Source organism: Sphaerodactylus townsendi, linkage group LG02 (assembly GCF_021028975.2).
Source record: "Sphaerodactylus townsendi isolate TG3544 linkage group LG02, MPM_Stown_v2.3, whole genome shotgun sequence".
Lineage (NCBI taxonomy): Eukaryota > Metazoa > Chordata > Lepidosauria > Squamata > Sphaerodactylidae > Sphaerodactylus > Sphaerodactylus townsendi.
The window spans coordinates 126,264,727-126,288,449 of record NC_059426.1 but is presented as its reverse complement, the minus strand read 5'-3'; the positions used below and the strand labels follow the sequence as shown (position 1 = coordinate 126,288,449).

The following is a 23,723-nucleotide window of genomic DNA, read 5'->3' as shown; positions in this document are numbered from 1 at the left end:
GGAATGCACAGGACCAATTCTGTGATACCTGTTGGCAAAAGTAGTACAGTGTCACGGGCAGTGTTCAAATCATGATTCACCGTATATACTCGCATATAAGTCGAATTTTTCAGCACATTTTTTGTGCTGAAAAAGCCCCCCTTGACTTATATGCGAGTCAGGTGTATTTTAAAAAATATTTTAGGATTTTTACTTTGTCGGCCACCAGGGGGCACAGTTTTTAGGCTAGCGGCACCAAATTTCAGAGATTTTTCAAGAGACTCTCCTGATGATACCACCCAAGTTTGGTGATGTTTGGTTTAGGGGGTCCAAAGTTATGGACCCCCAAAGGGGGTGCCCCCCATCCCCCATTGTTTCCAATGGGAGCTAATAGATGGGGCTACATTTTGAGGGTCCATAACTTTGGACCCCCTGAACCAAACTTCACCAAACCTGGGTGGTATCATCAGGAGGATCTCCTAAAGATACTCTGAAATGTTGGTACTGCTAACATAAACATTCCTCCCCTGGCCAAAAATCCAGTTTTGAATGATTTTAATTCTTGTGTTTTAGCTTGGTTGCTGGTTGAGCTAAGTTTTTGTTGAGTTATTGTTGAGACCATATTGTTTTTGTTGACCCTCTTTTCCACTTACAGAGCTAGTTTACTGTTTTTCTTTGACATAAATATTCAAAAAAATTAACCTACTGATGCCTCAATTAATGTAATTTTATTGGTATCTATTTTTACTTTGAAATTTACCAGTAGCTGCTGCATTTCCCACCCTCAACTTATACATGAGTCAATGTTTTCCCAGTTTTTTGTGGTAAAATTAGGTGCCTCGACTTATACACGAGTATATACAGTAGTCACAGGTATGGTGATGATGTGTTTGCAGCTCTGTGTAAGATCACTAGCACGTGATCACTCTTGTTAACTCTTTCTGCATCAGCTTTTCTGCGGTATAGGGTAGTGAATTAAATTCAAGGACTTGGATCCACTGGAACATTTCTGCCTGCCTGCAGAATGCATTTTCCCTTCTGTTGTACAGCATAATACCCCCTGAAGACTGCAGAGGGAAGAGAGAAACTTGTGAGAATTGCTCTGCATGTGGAAACTCTAATGGATTCAAGCTATAGTTGGTTTTATCCTGAAGCAAGCTGATATAATATAGTGGCTGCAAACTCACTAAAGCTAGTAACCTCCCTCTCAGGGATGTGGGAATAATACCCAACTAGTGTAAAAGCGATTAAGGCTTATATATATAAGCCTTTTGAGAGAGAGAGAGAGAGAGTTTTCTGTATGAGGGTTTTTTGAAAGAAATTATGGCAATAATGGATTTCCAAAAAAAGTTACCCAGAACGAGCTTTGGAACTGGCTTTTTATTTTGTGATAATTGTGCTGAACGTGATTAATAAAATATACCTGTTAGTCCACATGGCTCATTTATGACAAGTATTTGTTATTTCTATTTCCCTTTTCAAACATAGTTGATGGGACTACTTAAGTAACAAATGAACAAAGCTGCAAGTCAGTCCATGGCTTTATTTTAGAAGTCTATGATAAACATGAATATGTAATTGAGCCTTGATTTTTTTTTCAAGATTTTATATCATATGTTGCATGCTTAATTTTTTTCAAAAGTGATCTAGTGAAATCAGGTGTGAAGGAATACACAAGTACCAGATTATATTTGTGGTGTTCCTTTTAATGAATCCAGATCAATTGATATAATGACATTTTAAGTTGCATTTGAATGTTTGTTGTATTTGGAAAACTTCTGTAGTAAAAGCAGTCTAGGGGGGAAAAACTTGTGATTATCTCATGTGAGATCTTGCTGTTTTGGATAACCTAAAACTGTTTTTTTAATGATTATTTTTAGCTGTTTTCCAGCACTATAGTAGTTAATGAAGAAATTCTTGAAGGTAAAAACAAGCAAGACATGATGGCCTCAAATATGGAAAAGACACCCAGCAGTAATGGAAGCTGTTTGGATTCAGTCAAAGCCGATTCAGATCTCAGTAGTAAGAATGCTTTCTAAACTGATTATTTTAACTTCAGCTAATCCAGTAGGTCAAGAAACTGTGTTGTACGTATGTGAGCATGAGACTTACATTTATGTGAATGAGGTACAACAATGCAAATGAGAAAAAGATCTATATACTAGTAGTCTCTCTCTCTCTCTCTCTCTCTCTCTCTCTCTCTGATCAGCACCTTCAATTTTCTAAAGCCATTATGGGAAAATAATGAGGTTGAAGAATGGGTTAACCTGTAGGCCTCAAAATAGCCTTTTCCTCACACACCCATCTCTGGCCTTGCTACAGGTTTTTTTGCAGGCATAAGTTGCCATGCTCCAAGCCTCGAGACTCGCCCAGGGAAAATGGAGGGCAAAACAGGAACCAGTTACTGTTGAAAAGGCAGAGCCGTGAAAGTGCATATAAAGACCGGGCACTGGGAGATGGGCTGTTCACTTCCGAAAGTTAGGCTGCCTTGAGGCTGCTGTTGGATGGAATTCATCCCTTGATACTAAGTGCACTAACCTAAAGGGGATCAGGTATTGAACCAGAATGAAGAGTCCAGTCACATTAAGTTTTTCATGGAAATTTCACTCTGTGTGATAGCATACCCTGTGTTAATTGTTCTGTCTCTTTGTCAATTGTTACAGGCTTTAGATAATAAATTAGTGTTTTCTTGTCTGGTCGTTTATGCCTTGTACTCATTCTTATAGCGGGCCATGCCCTGACTGAAGAGGAGCTGTCCAGGGAATTCTGGGGGTATTATGGGCTCTGCTCAGTTAAGCCCTTGAACTAGAGTGGAGACAACCAGCCAAGACTTTGCAAGTGTGTGTAGGAAAGGGTATGTCAGGTGTATCTAATTCTGGCGCCCCAGATGTTCATGGACTATGATTCCCATCAGCCCCTGCCAGCATGGCCCCTCAAAAAGGACTTCCCATCCACAATAAAACTACACAACCTCACCCCTTCCCAGAATACTTGGCCACAAAGATAGTATTCTGCCTTGCATCCATTTTTAGTTGGGTGATTCAATAATGATCTTGGTGTGAAGTTGCATCTTTCCTGGGTGATGAGGAAAATTAAGTGAACATTGTTATGAAAAATGGTTTTTACCAGTATCATTTGGCACAGTGGCTTTCACACCTATAATCCACCTGTCTGGCTTCTTGATCAGTGCTTGTTATTGCAGCACACTGGATGAGGGTGTGCTCTTGCAGGCAGCTCAGAGACTTCAGTTGCTGTAAAATGCAACACTTCACATTTGGGCTGGGGTGAACTGGAGTTGTAGTGTTGGAAGCCGCCCTGAGCACTTCACACCAGTTCTGAGACTGCTGTTGTATCGATTATCTATTTCAAGGCGCTGGTCCTTATCTCTTGAACCATTTTTATTTCCTGAGACTGACCCTTCCTGTATTAACCTATGTGCTGGGTACACTCCACCTCTTAATATTTGCTTACTGTATTATCTCCCTAAGTGATGGGAACAGCCTCTCCCTATTCTTGGGTTTTTTCTGCAGTAGGCTTGGCTTTGTAGAAGAAGGTTCCCTTTCCATGCTTTCTGCTTTTAGAAAAGATTACAAGGCGATGATGCCTAAGAGGACTGTCAGATAATAGTGTCTATAGTCAATTTTGTAGTATTTTCTTCTACTGATTATGTGGATTTTCATTTCTGTTGTTTTTATGAGCTACCTTGGCCCCATCTAATATCCGGGGAAATACAAATTCGAAATTTAAAAGTAAAATAAATAAAAGTTATCTGGCAGCAGTTTCAAGAAACTTACTGATAGAGCATGGTGAGCATTTCGCCTCAGAAAATGGCAGCTGTTGGTTCCAGACACTTTTACTGGATGATGTAAGGCTCTAATATTTTGAGATAATTGTTCTATATTCATTATTTCTGTTGCTCTATTCATTCTTTATACCCTCTTTATAGTGTTCAGGCCTCTCTAGCGCAGGATGAAGCAAATCTGCTTGGTGGATTGCTTGCCTTACTGTTAAAATCTCAGTAGCACTCGATCTAAACTTGCAAGGATCCCTAAACTTTTTGAGCTTATGGAAACATTTGGAATCCTGACACATGTTGTGATGGGCGCAACCACAACATGGCTGCTCTGGAAAGCTGAACTAGCCACAAATGTCTGGGAGTGGGCAAAGTGTTGGGACCCCAGTTTCAATTCTAGGCAAGCAACAATATCTTGTTGGTTCTAACTACAGTGATCTTTACTTTGTGTGTGTGTGATACATTTTCCTTTTGATCATGCTTTCTTTTCTTCCCTAGTTCCACAAAATGTTGACATGGAGGCTGAGCTTATGAACAGTAGTTGCGAACAAAATTTGTACGAGGTATGTAAGAAGTTTAATAACTCTTAATTTTGTTTTCTAGTAAAAACTGTATTAATGGCTTTAATGTAAATTCCTAAGTTTATATATGCCTGCTCTGGGAATTTGAACTCTTCATTTTCAGAAATTGCAGGATGGTGTTATCACAGTCGGGGAATTTTTTACGCTTCTTCAGGTTGATATAGTCATACAGAAACCTCGTCAGAGCCTGCTCCCACCAAAAGTAAGTTCATAAATCTACATGTTTATATCTCATACAGGGCACATACCATTTAAATTTTTAATTTGACCGAACACCAGTTCAGCAATACAGTCTTTTAATCTTTATAGTCTCACATGGGCATTGCAAAGGCCAGCCACTTAATATTCTGGAGCTGATTGGAGCATTAGATGCTCCTTCTTCTCCAGCTAACCATTTGTCCCACATGCCAATCATTTGAGATGTGGAGAGGTTTATCAGAAAGTTCTGCTCGTTAGGATGACAAAATTAAAGGACAGATGGGCCAGATCCCCCACTGGATTAGTCTCTTGATGAAAACATATAGGATAACAGAAGTTGAATGCCCACTGTAGATCCATGGCTGTTCAACCAGAATTCAGGTCTCTTCAACTGCCTTTTTGAGAGGAGTTTCTATAGAGGGCGTATGCAGAGTTGCTTCTGGTGGGTCCTGCATTTATCAAGCATTACTCAACAGAAGTAATGTTCCAAAGGAAAATGGAAGTGGAGAAACTGTTACTTAGCTGGTTCAACAGTGAGCCTCACATTCACCATCTAATTCAACGTTAGCTTGCTTGTTTCTCATGTGGCATTGCCCAGAGATTATGACAAAGAAATCAGTTGTCTTCTTGCTCTGTGCTGTCCCACATCCTTCTGTAACAAGAAATACTTACAAGGATTTTCATCCTCTCCGAAGAATTTAGGAGTGAGTTATGTTCCTTTTCATGTGACCCAAAAGCAAGAAGAGTTATTAGAGCGAAGGGAGGGGCAACTCATGCTTCAATGAGGTCAAGAAGGGAGGGGCAAGTCTGGTCATGCAGACTTCCTATTTCTTGCTGCAGCAATTTGGAAGAGGCAAGCCAGTGCACAATGTGATCAACTGCTTATTATTTCCCCAGGACTGCTGCAACAAAAAACATTGACATTTAAGCTCTGGCTGTGCACCTGCATCTGAAAGGCATACACTCATGTTGTGTCTGCTTTTTTTAATCTTTCCTAGTACATGGTCAATGACTCTCCTACCCCAGAAGATTTGCTTCTCACAGAGTATGTTTACGCTCCTAAGTTGCAGATTTACAATGAAGATTGTCAAGCTCTGTCCAAGATACTAGAAGAGTAAGCTACTGAGTTTTTGTAAATGTGTTAATGTGTAACTAAAACCTGGCAGACCTACAGTATCATTGGTATTCATAAGATTTCTGTTGCCTCTCAATAGTGTTTGCTTGACATTAGCTGCTGAGTTTTGCAAGTTCTTTGAAATGTGGGTCAATGTTTCCTTCCCTTCATTGAATATGCCCAGACGATAATACAAGCCTGATCACTTTCCTGCCTTTTTCTGTATTTCCTTGATCTTCATCCCTCCCTCCTTTTTATGGCGCTCCTGTCTTTCAAGAGTATAATAGAAACCCCTTGCCATAGCCATCAGCAAAACTCTCTTGTTAATTAATATTAAAATTTAACATCTTATTAATTAACATGTGGTGGTCTTCAGTGCTCAAACATTCTCAGGTAGAATCTTCTCCATAATGGCTTTGGTGTTTGTACATTCCTGTAGAGCAGAACTGAGAAAAGGGGAGGTGGTATAAATTTTGAGTTTCAGAATGCCAGAAGGTCTGAGTAAATAGTAGGCAAAATTGTGATGCAAAATGCTGGAGTTTGCCCCTGTTAGAATGAGAGAATTAGCAAGGGCAGACCTTGCATAGTGAGAGGGGGCAACTAATACAAGATCTTTTCCACCAGAATTTACAGATGTGGGCTTCTGTAAGAAATCTACAGAAATTGGGAATAAAGTGTAACAAGTTTTATTTGTAAAAATAGAAAATAATAAACTTACACATGCAGATGATGACAAGCATGCAAGACGTTCACACAGTCCTGGGATTTAGAAAGAGGTGAGGGGAAAGATCTGGATAGATCAGAATTTTTGCAGCATAAAACCATAATTCACTGATGGTGAAAAAGAGATCCAGAGAAGCAAAGTTCAGTGCCTCGACTGAGCTCCAAAAAGATGGGGTGTAGACAGCTGACAGGATGTGTAACTAGACCAGAGGTTTAGTCCAGAAATGCTGAGCACTGACTGCAAGGTGGGCAGCTAATGTCTAAGGAAAATCAGCCCTCTAGCTATATTAGGAGAACTAATCTTCACAAGACCAAAGCAGCTCTTGTTCTCTGGAGAGGAACAAGACGTGGACACTTAGGTTTAATGTTATAAGCCTGGGGACCATCCAAGGATGATTAGTTTTAGGGTGGAACTGATACAATTACAGTCCCAGGATAATGCCACTGCAAATGGGGGGGATCCAATGTAGAGTAAGCTACTTACACATATTCACCAGGATATTTGAGCCCTCCAATCTGCCTGAAAGCTATTCTCAAAGCTTGAGTGATCTTCCACAGTGCCTTCTGACTACAGCCAAGAGGTTGCTGTCTGATGTATCTCCTGTTCATTTTAATTATTTATTCCCTCACAAACTGCCACTACCTTTTCAAAGACTTATGACGTCGTGTGTTTTTCTGTCTCATACTTAGGCTAGTTGGGAATCAGCCAAACAAACTCTTTCTTTATAAAAGTCAGAAATATATGCACAAAAGAGGTTTATTGAAATAAAACTCATAATGGTTTGGAGAAACAGAAAAATTGGGTTAGCAAGGAGCTTTCTGAAAATAAACTTGGCTGGGAAAAACAACAGGAAAGACAAAACTTCAGAGGTTTACATACGATATAAGTTTTGTAATCAGAATGTATTTCACAAACAGGGGTTGATACTTTCCATATGTACTGAGATAGAATTCACTTGGTAGTAACTGCTTAGTTGAAACAATAGTTCTTAAGTTGGGGGAGTTAGGAACAAACACACAATTTTCCCTAGTTTTAAGAAATAAAAGGGATCACTGCCTTCACTTAGGGCTATTTCCTTTAGAACTGGTTAGGGATCACTCTTTTCATTTAAGAGCTATTCCTCTTAGAGCTCATTAGGGATTAATTTCTTTACATAAGAGCTGTTTCTCTTAGGGAAGGACACTCAAAACACTCCCCTTACACACAGAGGAACTTTTTTTGATCATAAGCTAATGTGTTCCTCCCATTCTAGGTACCAGCTTCAACAGTCAATTATTAACTGTCAGTTTCTTTAAGGGTTTCTGTCAATTACTACACGTAGAATTCTCAGTTTTTTCCCCATTTCAAACCTGTCATTTAAGGCTCTATAACCAGGACAGCTTATTCTTATGCAGTTGTCTGTCACACTGTCCAAAGAGGAAACGGAAGGAAATCCGAATGCCTTTTCAGGGCTCTTCTTTTCCTAGCCAATGTGCTTCTACAGGCCCCATACTCTGAATGGGTTCTACTAGAACCATGGGAAAAATATTGTAGTCAAGGGCCAATAATCTACAGGTAATATAGCAGGCCTTAAAATTTTTATAGAAAAGATAATGAATACCAGAAAATACTCCAGCTCATTTGATACTCCAAATCTGCAGACTCTTTCAAAATATGTACTTTTTTATTAATGTTTCAGACTGAAGTTGTGTGCTGATAACAAAGATAAACTTCTGGTGAATGTAAATAAGAGTCTGTGGGAAGTAATGAGAACTTGCTCTATTGAGGAGGTACGGGCATGTATTTGTGTAACTGTAATTATTGAGCTGTCTTAACATTCCAGTGTTGCTATTTTTCAAGTGTTGTTTCTTATATATATATACTTGTCTGTCCACTGTTATTTGTGCACTGCTTGTCTGCTCACTCGTGTGTGTTTTTTAGAACTGTAAGTGTAATGAACGGAGACATTCCAATCACCTTTTCACAGTAAGCGGTCCTTCAGAGGTGGATCTTTTTAAAAGAAAGATTTGTACATGTACACAGACAGCTGAGCACCCTTAAGCTAATCTTTTTGCTAGAATACTGAGAGTGGGGGTGGGGGGGATTAATAGCCTAGGATTCAAAAGTCACAAGGAGCCATACAGTATTAGAAAAAGGGGCGATCTGTTTCTTGTTGATAGATATAATTGAATAGATGGGAGTAGACCTATTCAGGAAAATGGCTAACATGCAGCACTGTGAAGTGATTGTCCAAACCAGCATGATGAGAAAATGTATCTGTAGAGCTTATGTGTATGCACAGAGGGATGGGGAGGGGAGGGGATTCACTTGCCTACTAAACCCAGAGGTGCAGCATTCAACAGCACACTGAATGAAGTGCAAACTAAATCAGTCACAAGTAAATCAAAAAAAATTGGGGGACATAATAGTGACTAGACCTGATCAGTGTAAGTCTATTATCCAAGGTAATCTGGCCATAATCTAAACATTTTGCTGAGCATTCCAGAGCAAAAGCTGTCCAGAAATGTATACTCCTAGTTAATCTTGCAGAAACCCCACTATTTTTCAAATATAGGTTGATTCTAATTTAAAGAGATATTTTAAGCATCTTTAGGCTTGAAACTATTCTGTCATGACTGCAGTGTGCTATTGCCACATTCTCAACCAGATCACTTTTCTTCTTTACTCTTGTTGATACTATCTTGAATTCTACTGCAGCTGAAAGCTTTTGGAGCAGAGCTGAACAAAATGAAATCCTATTTTGTCAAGAAGAGTAAAGTACTGGCTCACAGAAGGAAAGAAAAAATGTACCTGAAGCTGGTGCACAGTGCACAGGTAAAACTGTTTCAGAAACTAGTGTGAGGCAATCTGTTGCTCACACACACACACACACACACACACACACACACACACACACACACACCCCAAATCTGTTTTTAATACCTTTATTTCCTGCCTTTTCTCTAACAAGGTTTGGAGTGGTGTATGTAGGGTTTCTTTGTTTTCTCACAAGAACCACATGGAGTAGCTGGGACTGCACTGGTGGGATTTTGATCAGAAACTCAGGATTTTCAAATCCTGCATAATGTTTACTTTTCAAACTATCCATAAATGCATAGAACAAATCTATCTTATTACATCTCAGCTTCTTGACATCTTACCTCTTGGTTAGAGCAGGAATACCTGTTGAGAAAGAGGATTTTCCTCATGTTCTCCTTGAGTAGATATTCTCTGTCCCCTGGATGTTTCTGTTTAGCTACAACAAGGAACATAAGAACAAGCCTACTGGTTCTGACCAGAGTCCATCTAGTCCAGTACTCTGCTACTTGCAGTGGCCCACCAGGTGCCTTTGGGAGCTGAGGAATAACTATATAAATGGAATAACAATAGAACTATATAAAAGGAATAACTGTATAAATGGATGGAAGGCATTGGATCATAGGGTTTGCAGTTAACTTTGAAAGAGAATAAATGCAGAGACTAGAGCAATCACAGTGTATCTCAGTGGAGCATGGGAATAGCTTGAAGCCATGCTTACTCTACATCTCTTACTAAAATATGTAATCTTGTTTGTTATCATTTCTAGCCTCTGCTAGTTTGCAGGGTATTTTCTCATCATCTCAACAGACATGGGAGGTAATGAGCAAGAGCAACATCAGAGACTACCCTTATCAAATGAGCTTTGACTTTGAATAGTTCCACATTAAAACCTAGTTTCAGAGGGTACCATGTTGGTCTGGAGTAAAACAGCTAGACTCGAGTCTAGTAGCACTTTTGAGATAAACCAGATTTACCTTTTTTTTAAACAAAATGTATTATTTTCTATAAAATAACATCATAGCAACAGAAAGCAGAAAAAAAGAACACAGAAAAGAGAATAGTAATATATGGATCTGCATTACCAGTAATAATGAACAAATTAAAAAATAATTAGCATAAGAAGTAATAATATTTTGATGTAAATTGGCAAATCTTTTTGACTGTCTTATAATTTGGTTTAGAATTGCTTATCAATATTAGTAACAGTTAACTGTTAAAAATATGCCTGTGTTTATCCACTTATGTATTGAAATCATACCACCTGCACTTGGAATTAAATAATACTTTACATTTTATAATAAAATAGGATTCCTGTTTTTCTTTAAATTCATGTGTAGGTATTCTGTTTACAAAACTGGTTAGTTTCGCCATACAGCAGTGAGAGCGAACCTTTTCGAGACTGAGTGCCCAAATTGCTACCCAAAACCCACTTATTTATTGCAAAGTGCCAACACGGCAATTTAACCTGAATACTGAGGTTTTAGTTCAGAAAAAATGGTTGGCTCTGAGTGCGTTACTCAGGTGTAAGTTTGGTGTAGTCGGTACGTTACTCAGAAGTAAGCTTTGGTGATAGTCGGTGGTTTTGCTTTGAAGCAACTGTGCAACTCTTCCAACAGGTGAATCACAGCCCTAGGAGGGTTTGCTCAGAAGCAAGCCCCATTGCCAGCAACGGAGCTTACTCCCAGGTCAAGGATCGCGCTTGAGTTCTTCGCATGAAAATCAGTGGGGTTTAACAGGGCTTAACAGCGTTACCTACACTGCTTCCCCAAAACTAGGTCTTAGGTTTAATGCTAATAATTGAGCCCAGCAGCCCAGGCCAGCCTAGATGGGGGGGGGGGGGGGGACTTTGTTTGCGCATGCCCACTGTAGGCATGCTGTGTGGTGAGGATGAGTCTGATCTGAAGGGGATCAGGTGCCATACAGTAATACTCTTGTTTCGTCCTTCCAAATCTCTTGGGAGGGGATATTTCCCATTTTCCAGGTAGAAGCATAAGTAGTTCTTGCTGCTGTTATAAAGAACAAAAATAGTTCTTGGTGCTTTTTGGTAGATTTCTGGGTAAAATATCCAACAACATGATTTTGAAATGTAATTGGGTTGGTCTCTAAGGGACTACTGGATTCAAATCTAGTGCATCAAAGCTTAGTTGTCTAAGCTCAGGCAGCAGACTAACCTTTTGTAAATCAAATGACAAGGGGACCAGTAAATGGTCAGTGATACAGTGATAACTTTAATGCAGGTGTGCTGATCCAATTTGCTAGTTAGATAATTAATTCTTTAAAAATGATTTGTTTGGGAGGTAAGCAAATAGAGGCCTTGCCAAAATGCAGTCTAGTCACAAATAAAAATTAGGTTCTAAATATCCATTTTTCTTCCATTTAAGCTCCAATGGGAAAAACTACAATCAAGATTAAATGAAATGGATGAACTTCTCGAAGAAATGGATAACTGTCTTGTTGCTCTAGAAGCAGGTACAGCCTCAAACTTTTTTTGACCATTCTATTTCCTAGTAGAGCTAACTGCAATTATCCCTTTCTCATGAGGTACAACGACATGCTGAAAGCCCATTAATCTGATTTACGGTTGAATTGAAGTGAAGCTGGTGGTTCTTTTTAACAATAGTAAATCCAATCCCTGTAGTCACAATTTGAACTAGAAATACCAGAGATTGAGTCTGAGATCTGATGGGTGCAGAGAAGATGCTCTGCCACTGAGCCACAGGTCTCATCTCCCTGCTCCCCATTCCTGTTCTTTCTGATCAATAAAAGCCTTTGCTGGAGCCCAATGTAGTCCCTGTATAGGTTTGATATTCCCTCTGGACCCTTCTCATGAAGTGAAAATTGAGACTGAGCAGAGAAGCAGCCAGTAGATTCCAAGACAACCTTTTACTAACGTAAAGATCTCAGCTTTGCTTTGCATTTTCTTGCATATGTGTCCCAGGCACTCTTCAAGGACTGGGTTGGGAAAAATGAAAGGGAAAATGGAAGCAATTGCTGATAAGGAGAGTGAGAGTATATAAGACTCTGCACCAGAAGGGGAGGAGGTTTGCTTCCTGAAGATGGGCTGCAGTGGGGATGTTATTAGAGGGAGTTGATCCCTTACTGTGTGGTGAGGATGAGTCTGATCTGAAGGGGATCAGGTGCTGAAATAGTGACGAATCCAGTGAGATAGTCATGTTAAGGAACCGTGTTTTCTAACCAGTTTCTTTTCCTGGAATTTTTGCCCTGTGTGTGAACAATGTACACTGTGTTTATCTGCTCTTTCTAAATACTTGTTTTCTTTAATAATTTTTTTTGGTTGCCTGAGTCCTTTATGCCTCATATTCAGCCATACAGCAAGGCATACCCTTACCAAATAAAGAGCTGTTGGGGGGTGGGCAGGAAAGGTGCTGTGGGCCTCTCTAGTCAATCCCTAGAACCAGAGTGGTGCAGCTAACAAAGACCCTTGCCTGCCTTCAGGCTGAAGAGGAAGGGGGTACCTCTTTCTGTGACAGTCCCAATGGCTGACCTTGTGTTCTTCTTAAAAATCTGACCAAGATAAACTGCACCCCTTCTTACAGGATCTCCTGCAGCATGGTAACTAGTATATGGGTGATTTGTATTATTACTCATATCCTAGCATATATTTAATGATACTGTGAAAGCAAAAATATATCTACTGTTGTCGGAGGCATTCTTATATTCACTTATTCTGTTCGGCTGTTTGACAAAAGTTGGGAGGGAAGCTTGGCTAAATAAAACCTCTGTTTACTGGAAGTTGAATTCCCCAAGTTATTGCTTGGTTTTCTGCTGGATTCTCTTCAATAAAGATGAGATTTTTATTGACTATTCTTGTACTGCTTGCTTTTCAGAAACTACTAAGTTTGAAGAGTTTGAGCTTGAGGTCAATGACTCTGTGGCAGAGTATGAGACCAAACTGAGACAGACTGAGCAAGGTAATGGGGCTGTTCTGCATTACATTGTAAATGTATTGTCAGTTGTGAATAAATGCTCTGAATTTTATAACTGCTTCAAAAGGGACTGTCTTATAATTGCTTAAAAATAAAGATTATCTTCTTGAATGTTTAGGCCAGCTTTCTAGCAAGTGAGGACCTGAGAGGACATTACCCAAATAATTTTTCTTCTGTTTTCCCCCTTCTTCTCTGCCTCTCACTCTCCATCCTGCCTCTTCTTCTCTTAATCTTCTGTAATGTTGTCCTATTACCCCAACTCTGTTTGTGACCCCCTACCCCACCTCTACCTTTCTGCCCCACTACCCCAGCTCTGTTTGTCTTTCTGCCCCACTACTCCAACTCTTTCTCTGCCCTGCCACCTATCTCTGTCTGCCCACTTATTCCAGCTTTTTCTTTCTCTCTTCCTATCCCAAATCTCTATTCACTATGGCTGATTCTGCATGGGCCAAAAACAGCGGTGTGAAAACAGTGTGAAAATGGTGTAAATCCTTTTACACCATTTTAAACCCTTTTACACCATTTTCACACCACTGTTTTTGGCCCATGCGGAATCAGCCTATGTTTCTGCAACCCTACCCCAGCTTTCGTTCTCTCTTTCTGGCCACCTACCCTAACTCTCTTTCTTTTTCTGCCTTTGCCCAGCACTAATTCTCTTCTCCGACTCTTGGTCTCTCTTTCTCTCCCCTACATCCAATTATTTTTTTCTGATAGGTTGCTTGAGTTCTCTGGGTGGACTCTGGGTATCCTGCATTGGTTAGACCTCACCTGGAATATTGTGTACAGTTCTGGGCACCACAGTTCGGGTGGGATATTGACTGGCTGGAGCGGGTCCAGAGGAGAGCAGCCAAAATGGTAAAGGGTCTGGAGTCCATGCCCTACAAAGAGAGGCTTAGGGAGCTGGGGATGTTTCGTCTGGAGAAGCGTAGGTTAAGGGCTGACATGATAGCCGTGTTTAAATATTTGAAGGGATGTCATGTTGAAGAGTGAGCAAGCTTGTTTTCTGCTGCCTCAGAGACTAGGACACGGAATAATGAATTCAAGGTGAAGGAAAAGAGATTCCACCTAAACATTAGGAAGAACTTCCTGACCGTCAGGGCTGTTCGACAGTGGGATTCACTGCCTTGGAGAGTGGTGGAGTCTCCTTCTTTGGAGGTTTTTAAACAGAGGCTGGATGAGCATATGTCAGGAGTGCTTTGATTGCATGTTCCTGCATTGCAGGGGGTTGGACTTGATGGCCCTTGTGGTCTCTTCCAACTCTATAATTCTATGACTTGATGAGGCCTCTCCCTCCACAGTCCCACTCTCACTGCCTCAGTCAGAGCCGTTCCAGGTGCCGCACGGCCTTCACCCTCCCGCCTAAACAGCCTGAGGTGGAGTGGCTTATTCAGTTCTGGCTGCTGGTGCTGGGCTTGCTGCTGACTTACTCAAGAGTTGGCTCAGGCAAGAAATAGGGCAGCTGTGTATTCCTGCATGGCAAGGGGTTGGACTCGATGGCTCTTGTGGTCTCTTCCAACTCTGATTCTATGTGCAAGGACCTCTACTGGAGATTTGGCTCAGGGAAGGAATAGGACAACCCTGCGAGGACCCCAGAGTTTTAAGAACTGTTACCAGCTGAGAGAGAATTGTAGTCCCATCAACCCCTCTATACATGAGAAATGGCACCCCCTGGACTATATCTTTCAGAGTCCTCTGCTTTTTCTGGTTCGTCATCAGGAACATGCTGCTCAATTATATAATAAGATAGGAGCTCAATAACATGCACATTGGTCTTTAAGAAATGTTCATTTGAGTCTTGTTGGGAACTGTACTGTGTTAATCAAATATTATATATTATGTATTTGTTTCCTGCTGTTTGACTCTTTCTGGATAGGGTGGGATAAAAATGTGACTAAATAAATAAATACTGCTTTTCCCCCATTAATAGAACTAGAAAACTGCAAAGCTCAAGAGGAGGCACTCCAAAGGTAAATTTTGATCCATATTCGCATCCAGCAAGAAGTTTCTTGGTTAATTTATTTAGGATATTTTGCTCATAGTGTTCTTTTTGAATTCTGTGCTTGCAGAGATCAGTCAAATCTTAGAGATCAACAGCAGCAGAAAGTTTCTGAAATAAACCGTCTCCAAGAAGAAGTCAAAAGTTGTCAGGAACTTATGGAGAAATACAAGTAAGAAGGTTAAATTTAAAAAGCTTTTATTTGGATGCTACCCACCAGCCAATTAGTTCTCTAGCAGCATATCTTGTTGCAATGTATTTAACATTAATGATGTCTTTGAGTTTCATCCTCAGTAGCAGTGAATCTAGAATTCAGGTGTCCCTGTCACCTTCTGAAGAGGGAAGGCTGGTTTTGTACAGATAACTTTTCCTGTCTTGAGAATACGTTTAAGAATTAACGTTAACATACAGATTCTACATTGAATTATGTTTCATTAGAAACTGAGGTCTCAACTTTAATTGAAGTATGTAAGTCATCTCAGTAGCAACCAAAAATTACATTGAAATTGAAAGTACCTTTTTGTGTACAGCTGCTACTGATCTCATAAGGGTTACTAAATAGTAAGTTTGTTTGGAGCTTCAAATGACAAGAGTACTCAAGGTTGTCACATGGCTTCTTTTCCTTCCTGACAAAAATGCTGCCTAGTATAAGGTTCTGTAGCTTATTATTAAGTTACTTTTAAGAATAATGACAGGAAACTTTCCTAACTCAAAAGAACGAGGGACAGGATGGAGGGCAAAGAGCGAAGGCAGTTTCTTCTTTTGGTTCCCTCTCTATTCAGCTCTTTCTCTGAGTCCGAAGTGCTCTAGCCCTGTATAGATTATGGGGATTTAGTGGGGATGAGGACATTGCATGCTGACTTCTGCACTTCGGCTTTAAAATTGTCACATTGACTGCAGATTGCTCTTCAGGTAATCAAATGTTCACCTCAGTCTGACTGAGTTAGCACCTATATGTTAGTGTTCGCTCCAAAAAGTATTCATCAACATAAGAGCAACATGTCATGTCTCTGCCATTTGGGAAAGAGTACTTGAATCCTTGATGTCTTTCTACAACAGTGAGGAGGAGGTTTTGTAGATGGTGACAGCTTCTTATTCTGCGTCTGCCCTTAGATTCATAACTCTGCACTGAGACGTTCTCAAAGAAAGAACAAACCGAATTTTCTCCACTTGGAGCAATAGGGAAGGATTCTATAGTCCTCTGTTCAATATGCAGAATCGAAAAACAATTTGGAAAAAAGTAGTCCATAGCTATTGAGATACATTTTATGAATTGCATTTTAACACTCTTAAGTTTGGAAACTCCTATCATTTTTTAAAAAGCAACTTCAGAATAAGCTACAGAACCTTACTAGTGTGTCCTGATTTTCTTTTGATAAATGATGGCTGCAATATCTTTTTGTAGCTTCTCTGAGTGGGTGATGAAAGAATGGAGTGATCAGCAGGCAGTTTTCACTTTCCTTTACGATTCTATCAAACTCACTGTTGCACTTGAACATCTAGGGGGTAAGTAGCAAAAACAGGTAGAAATTGTTTTGATGTATAAAGGAATGCTCAATATCATCACTGATGAATGTATGTTTTTATGTTCCAGTGTAGTAAATTTTTGGCCTGATCCATATAGCCCAGGTTAGCCTTATCTCATCAGATCTTAGGAGGAGGAGAAGAAGAAGAGTTGGATTTATATCCCCCCTTGCTTTCCTGAAAGGAGACTCAAAGGAGTTTACAAACTCCTTTCCCTTCCCCCTATGTGGTAGGTGGGGCTGAGAGAGCTCCAAAGAACTGTGACTCGCCCAAGGTCACCCAGCTGGTGTATGTTGGAGTGCACAGGCTAATCTGAATTCCCCAGATAAGCCTCCACAGCAAAAATGGCAGAGCAGGGAATCAAACCCGGATCCTCCAGATTAGAGTACACCTGCTCTTAACCACTACACCACTGCTGCTCCTTAGAAGTTAAGCAAGGTTGACCCCGGTTAGTATTGGGAAAACAAAGGCATACCAGGGTCCCTATGCAGAGGCAGGTAATGGCAAACCACCTCAGGACATTTCTTGTCCTGAAAAGCCTCCAGAGTTGCCATAAATTGGCTATGAATTGATGGCAAAAAAATCTAAATTATTATCTGTTACAAGTAGTGACAAAACCCTTACAGTAGAGGCCAAAATATCATTAAAATATTTAACACCAGATCAGATAAGTCATAGCTAACTAACTGGGGAGCAGCTGGAGATCTTTTTGATCAGAATATCAAATCTATAAAAGTGCATGGTTTGCAGACTAAAGTAGTATTTTGTTTTCTATTCTCATGTCATAACTGAGATAGTCAGCCTTTGTCTAAGTTGTACAACTTACATGTGAATCTTCAGATGTGAATTTGGTTCCTACAAAACCAGTACTTCAGTAGAGAAAGTTAGATGTCAGGGCAAAAAGTTTCAGCCAACCTTCTCCTGCCCATGCTAGTTTCTGTGTTCAGAGTTTTGATATTATTGATGTGAGCCCTCCTTTGTGCTTTAATGTAATATTACCCAGGCAGATGCTTATGACCTCAGAAATCCATCTCGTACTTTATCTTGTTGCTACTTTTCCATAGATACTGCTGTTTTCACCACCAAAACATTCTGCAGGAAGATAATTGGTGTAAACGTTGAATCATTGTTGGATGGTAAGGTTCTAAACTCTTCTGCTTCTGAGACCTTCCCCCACACTCCCTGAAACAGATTTAAATTTTTCAGCCCCATGTAATATATTGCCAGCGTGTCCTTCAGTAAAATATTTAAAAATCTACTTTTACAAGCGCTTAACAACTCTGCAGTAGAACAATGAAATTGCCAAGCTTTATCAATACTGTAAGGCTTGTTTTGGGGCAGTCAAGCAAAATTTGAGTTTTTAACATAAAACAATTTGGAATACATGTAGGTTAAATAGAGCAGTTCTCTAGAACTCTAGAAGAAAGTGTCCTGATACAGGAGATGCCTTATTTCCATATCAGCAGGCAGGATTTTCTAGGTGCTGTTTCTTCAACTCCTGGAAAGAAACCCTCCAATTTATTTTGAGCCTCCACTGAGCAAATAAGCTGCCTTGTGGATCTTCAAGCACGCAAGGCTGTATCTTCTTTCAGGCTGATTCCGCACGGGCCAAACGCAGCAGTGTGAAAACGGTGTAAAAACAGTATAAACCCTTTTACACCGTTTTAAACCCTTTTACACCGTTTTCACACTGCTGTTTTTGGCCCATGCGGAATCAGCCTCAGATATCTTCTAGTTGATTTAGTAGCTAAGTGAAAGAGAGGTTTGCTAAGACTTTGCCTAGGCAGAAAATGTACAAGAGTGCAGCAGAGATCAAGTTGCACAAAGAAGCAGTGTAGGTCTTGGGGTCCCCAAATACAGATTCTAGGAGGAATGCTTCTTACTAGAGCTCTCTTTCCTCAGGATGATGTTGTTTGATCAAGGAATGTGGAGCAAAAATAGAGGACTTCATATGTGAAGTCTTTTGCCACAGATGCAAGCAGTTCACCCCATTTGAACTATTAGCATCCTGTTTTCCGGCATGTCTGCCCCAGATAGTGTCATTTTTGGTGGTGGCTATCACTTTTACCCAGAGGGTAAGTGAGCTGGCAGCCCTTTGTGTAGAGCCACCATTTTTTAAAGTGTTATTATAGCAGAGTGGTTCTTTGTCCCAGTTCAGAGTTTTTACCTAAGATTGTGACCCAAGATTACCAGTTTTCTTTTCACAAAGTCTGATGCTGAAAAGAAGCTTCATTCAATGGATGTGAAGAGAGCACTATTATATTACTTGCACAGGAGAACGACTTTGAGAAAGGACAGTCTCTATTTGTTATTCGGGCTCAAGGAGGGGTCTGCAGACTCTTCACAGCCAACATCCAGATGGATGCTGATGGCAATTTGCTCATCCACTGGTCACAGGTGTCCACTTCAAATCAGGGCTTACTTGGCAAGGTCCTCGGGAATGTCTGCTGCTTTTCACAGGAAAGTGCCTCTGCCGGACATTTGTAGAGCAGCCACGATTGTCCAGAGAACACATTTATTCTCCACTATCCCATTGATTTGGGGGCAGGGAAAGGCAGATGTTGGAAAGGCAGAGTTACAATTGCTGCTCCAGTAAGAGGGCACCTGGCTCCTCTGAGTGAGTATCTAGCTAAAATCCCCAATGTGGGATTACACCGGAACCAAAAATGCAAACCTGGTTGCACTTACCATAACTGATGTTCAATGGGGTCCTCAATGCAGACACACATCCCTCCCTCCAACCCTCTGTATGCCTTCTTCCTGTATGCTGTTTCTGGGGCGTACAGCAGCAGATAGGAAACTCCACCCATGTATATTGAGCTTTTCCTGGTAATGAGAAACTGAAGTCCAAGCATGTACTTCTGCCTGACTTCCTCCTCCTTCCTCTTCTGCTCCTAGCCATATGCATAGGTTTCATCCTTAAGGAATGAGAGTGCTGTACAACGTGTGTAACTTTTATTTTAAATTTTATTTATATAATTTCTGTTCTTCATTTCGCCTAAAGAGCTCAAGGCAGGTTTCATTTTTATCGAAGCCATTTCTGTTCTGTAGCCAGGCCTAAAGCCAGACTGAGAAAGGTTGAGCTGTTTTGAAAATAGGTCATTTTTTCTCAGCTTGTCCACATTCTCAAAACTGGAGCCACTTCTTAAGGAAGAGAAAGAAGCCTTGAGAAAATGCTAGCTGCTGAAGTGGGTGGTAGGGATCACCTTCCTCGAACAACAGCAGAAAAAACCTCCACCTATAATAAATAAACCTAATGCTTGTATCCCTACTGGTGATGTCAGGGCAGAGAGTTGATGGTAAGATAGCTCTTATGCATTTTCTCAATGTGACACTGCAATGGTCTGAAGTGAAGGTGGTAGAAGTATCAAGAAAGCAGTGAGAGGAATACAGAGTTGACAAGCAGTAGTACCAGCAATTTCTGAGAGTGCACGGCTGTTTTGGAGCAGTAGCTGCAGCTTTGTCAGGCCTGTACAGCTGAGCAATGTTTGCCCTTCACTTAGTCATTTTACTACTAAGACCCTGTGCTCACTGAGGTGGGAAGGCTGCATCTGGGCTGTGTCATATTTTGCCTTTCTTCCATCATGGAACTCAAGGTGACTTCCCAAAGATTCCCAGGCATTCACCAGACCCAGACCTGCATAGCTTCATCCACATTGCTGTATCATGTGCCTCCAGATGATACTTGAGATATTTCAGACTGTATGTAAGGGTTCACATGCTTCTCCATTTAAAAAAATCTCTACACATAGAAAACTAGCATGTTGAGCAGAAAACTAGGTTAGAACCCTTCTCCTGAGAACCATTCAGTCCTAGAAGGCACAGCCCAGCACAGGTTTACTGCTTCAGTGAGAACTAGGCCTGCAACAGTTTTACCCTGTGAATGAAATAACTTGGATATAATGTAATTGACCATAAGGTTGTGTTTGTTCTTGCAGAAGCAAAAGCTCCAGCTTCTTCCAAACTAGTACAAAGGCTCATTTTCCAGTTTATTAATGATCAAACTTCAAGGCAGGAGAAACACTTAGAAGTGCAGCACCTCCGTCAGGTAATTGTAAATGAAATATTTTTCCAAGTTAAGTTTAGAATGTGCTCTGCTGGTAAAACCATGCTGGTAAAACCAATAAACATTTTAAATTTTGTGGATTTAATCAATCAACTGTTTATTTTATTAAAATTTGGGATGGGAGTAGAGGTAGACAACTGAATTCTAAATGCAGAATAGTTTTCATTGTGGCAGCAGTACTGGTTACCTGTGTTGGTATTAGGCGCCCTATTAGACTAATTTCAAATTATAACCGAAGGAAAAAACAAAACCAGAACTATTGTGGACAGTAGTTGATTGTAGTCTGTGTTTATTTGATGCAGATTTTTTTGTAAATTTCTGAAATTTTTAGGACTAAAGAGTTTTCTAGAAAACTCTGTATTCTGTGCTTTGCTTTGATTATTCATATTTCTGATCGCCAAAATAATTCATTCAGATTCCATCTTGGCAATGAAATAATGCTCTATAGATTTGTAATTTTAAAATGTTGTCATTGATTGTGACTTCTAATTGTCAAACCAGTTGCTGCACGATATCTCTCTTGTGGTGAGTCGCTGTCAGCTCCTAGGAGAAGAGATAGAGTTTCTGAACAGATGGGGTGGGAAATTTAATCTTCTGAAGACAGCAGTGAATGATACAAAGTAAGTGGTTAATGTCTAATCATATAAAATGTATAGACTCAAATAACACTCGTGAAGGTTAAGATGGGTAATGATTTTTGAGGATTGTGTGTGCCTAATGCAAAACTGACACATTTTACCACAGCTAATTAATGTTCAGGTAATAAAATATAACCCTAACTGTTTCTATATTTTGTTTCATACATAGAGTGAAACTGTTATTTTCCAGTTCTCTGGTTTTTGCAAAGTTTGAAGTTGAGCTGTCTCTCTCTGCCAACTACCCTGTATCTCCAATGGCTTTCACTGTTCAAAAACACAGAGGCAATCTTGGGTAAGTGAAACAAAGCAGAGATCTATATTCTGTGAAATTGTTTTAAGAGACTAATTGGATTCCCAGAACTATACATGTATGTGTCTTCTCTTCCCAGCCAAGAAGAAATTTCTGAAGTTTTGTCAAGCATTCCAGTGGGTGCTGACTATTTGAAGAGAATGGTCAATCAGATTCATCATTGTCTACTCCAGAATCCCTCAAGAATTCATAGACAGCAAAAATAGTTCTTATGAGCAGCTGTCTGATGGGACACTCTGACTCTTGAATGCTGAGAAATGTGATATCAGCTGCCAAGAGATCAATATTTGTGGTTAGATCTTTAGACACACAAATACTCAGAACTGCAATGTCTACTGAAATCAGTAGTGACAGAAGAATTTCACATGGCTCCTCCTTGGTTCTGTATGTGTGTGTCCCTGCCCCCCCAGTCCCTTTTTATGACTTCTGGTGCTTTTTATTTCTAGGAATCCAGCTCCTCTAAGCCATCAAACTGATGTAATTTGATTTCAATAGAGTTTGCAACTGAAAAGGCTTCACTGCCATTACAGATACCTTCAAAGGTTTTTGTGAGTATGTAGGTGACTAGGATTAACCTTTGACTGCCATCATAAATAATGGGGTTTTATTTTCATACACTTGCTGGAATACCTCCTAAACTGAAATCTTATGAACTAACACTACAAAATCAAAATATTGTTAATAAAATGAAATAAAATTAGGAGCTGGAAGGCCCTTCTAGTTTTCCTACGAAAAACAGACTTGACACCAGGATAAACCTGAGTAATACAGCTTTCACACTTGGTTTAACAGAATTCTTCAGCTTTTGAAAAGATTTCAGTTAAGTCACTAGTGATGTATTTTAGATTGTTACTGATGTGGTTTCATCACAGGCATATACACAGGTGGTATTACCACACTGTAGCACCCAGAATTTCTCCACTCTGATGTATAGTTTCTGTATGTATGTAAAATATAGCATTTTATAATATTTTTGAAGGCTGAGAATGAATATTTTTATGAAGAATTTTTTGTTTATAGAAATTTAATAAATATTCCTACATTAATAAACTTGTCTCTGAAGTGACTTAAAAGAATAAAAATCTACTCTTTCTTCCTAAATGTAGTATTCTGTGTCACTTATAACTTCATTTTGGGAGCTTTAGACACCTTCCCCTTTCTAGCCCCCTAGTTTGGACATTTTTGTATAGCCTTTTAATCTAGTACTATACCTTTTTCAGCATAAAGAAGACAGTGCAGTTGTGCATTCGTTGGTGGAAGCCGAATGAACATGCCACTGCATTTCAAAGAGGTCTCAACTCTCTTTTAAAGACAGAGAATTATATGGAAGTGCTGGCTTCATCCAAACCACTATCCTTTGCAATGTTAAACAAGCTTATAGCAATAGTTTAGCTTTCCTACACTTGTGCCTGACATTTTGTAAGCTCTGTGCTGCCACAGGAAACAAAATGGTGGGTGCAACTGTAGAAAAGCAAAAGTATTGCTGTAAGCCATCCAGAGCACTGTAAGTGCTCCTTTATGAAAGCGCTCTGTTTAACCTTGCAACAGATAATGGTTAGGACAAAGCTGGCACTTTTGTGGGGAGGCAAGCACTAGGACACGGCAGTATTCCTTCAACCAAAAGGTCCAGGGAAATGTAGCATATTGATTCCCCCATCTCCTGCCTTTATGTTGAAAAAGATGTAGAAAGGTTATTTCCTGAACTTGTTTCAAGAATACTTGTGTAATAAAACTGTGTTAAATCTTTTCTTTTCAATAACTTTCAGTTTTATATCCAAATCCAAAGCCTTTATTGGCATTATAAATTACAGAGTTAGTAAAAGGGGGCATTTATCTACTAACTGAGACATTAAAATATTAAAATACATTAAAACAGCGTTGAACATTCACGCACACATAAAATAATTTAGCCATTACTACTATGTAGGCAATGATTTGTACTATGTACAAATAGTTCCTCAAAAAACTTGCAACATTCTCACATACAAGATCACAGGAACCATTGAGTAGAAAATTCATAACAGTTGTTAGCCTAACATCATTTGAGCTCTCTA

The 23,723-nt window shown here is 39.8% G+C and overlaps 1 protein-coding gene across 2 annotated transcripts in view; it reads left to right on the top strand.

Moving 5' to 3' along the window:
- The window catches only part of KNL1 (kinetochore scaffold 1), a 36,532-nt gene extending 13,813 nt beyond the window's left edge, over positions 1-22,719 (top strand). For both annotated transcript variants that reach the window (XM_048484828.1, XM_048484827.1), the window contains exons 11-26: positions 1,860-2,001; positions 4,271-4,335; positions 4,457-4,555; positions 5,550-5,665; positions 8,068-8,158; positions 9,087-9,203; positions 11,570-11,657; positions 13,037-13,120; positions 15,063-15,102; positions 15,202-15,303; positions 16,537-16,637; positions 17,720-17,791; positions 20,594-20,703; positions 21,223-21,341; positions 21,529-21,651; positions 21,749-22,719. In XM_048484828.1, the coding sequence (XP_048340785.1) occupies positions 1,860-2,001; positions 4,271-4,335; positions 4,457-4,555; positions 5,550-5,665; positions 8,068-8,158; positions 9,087-9,203; positions 11,570-11,657; positions 13,037-13,120; positions 15,063-15,102; positions 15,202-15,303; positions 16,537-16,637; positions 17,720-17,791; positions 20,594-20,703; positions 21,223-21,341; positions 21,529-21,651; positions 21,749-21,875 (1,596 nt within the window). In that variant the 3' untranslated portion in view covers positions 21,876-22,719. The remainder of the gene's footprint in view (positions 1-1,859; positions 2,002-4,270; positions 4,336-4,456; positions 4,556-5,549; positions 5,666-8,067; positions 8,159-9,086; positions 9,204-11,569; positions 11,658-13,036; positions 13,121-15,062; positions 15,103-15,201; positions 15,304-16,536; positions 16,638-17,719; positions 17,792-20,593; positions 20,704-21,222; positions 21,342-21,528; positions 21,652-21,748) is intronic.
- The last annotated feature ends 1,004 nt before the right edge of the window (positions 22,720-23,723 follow it).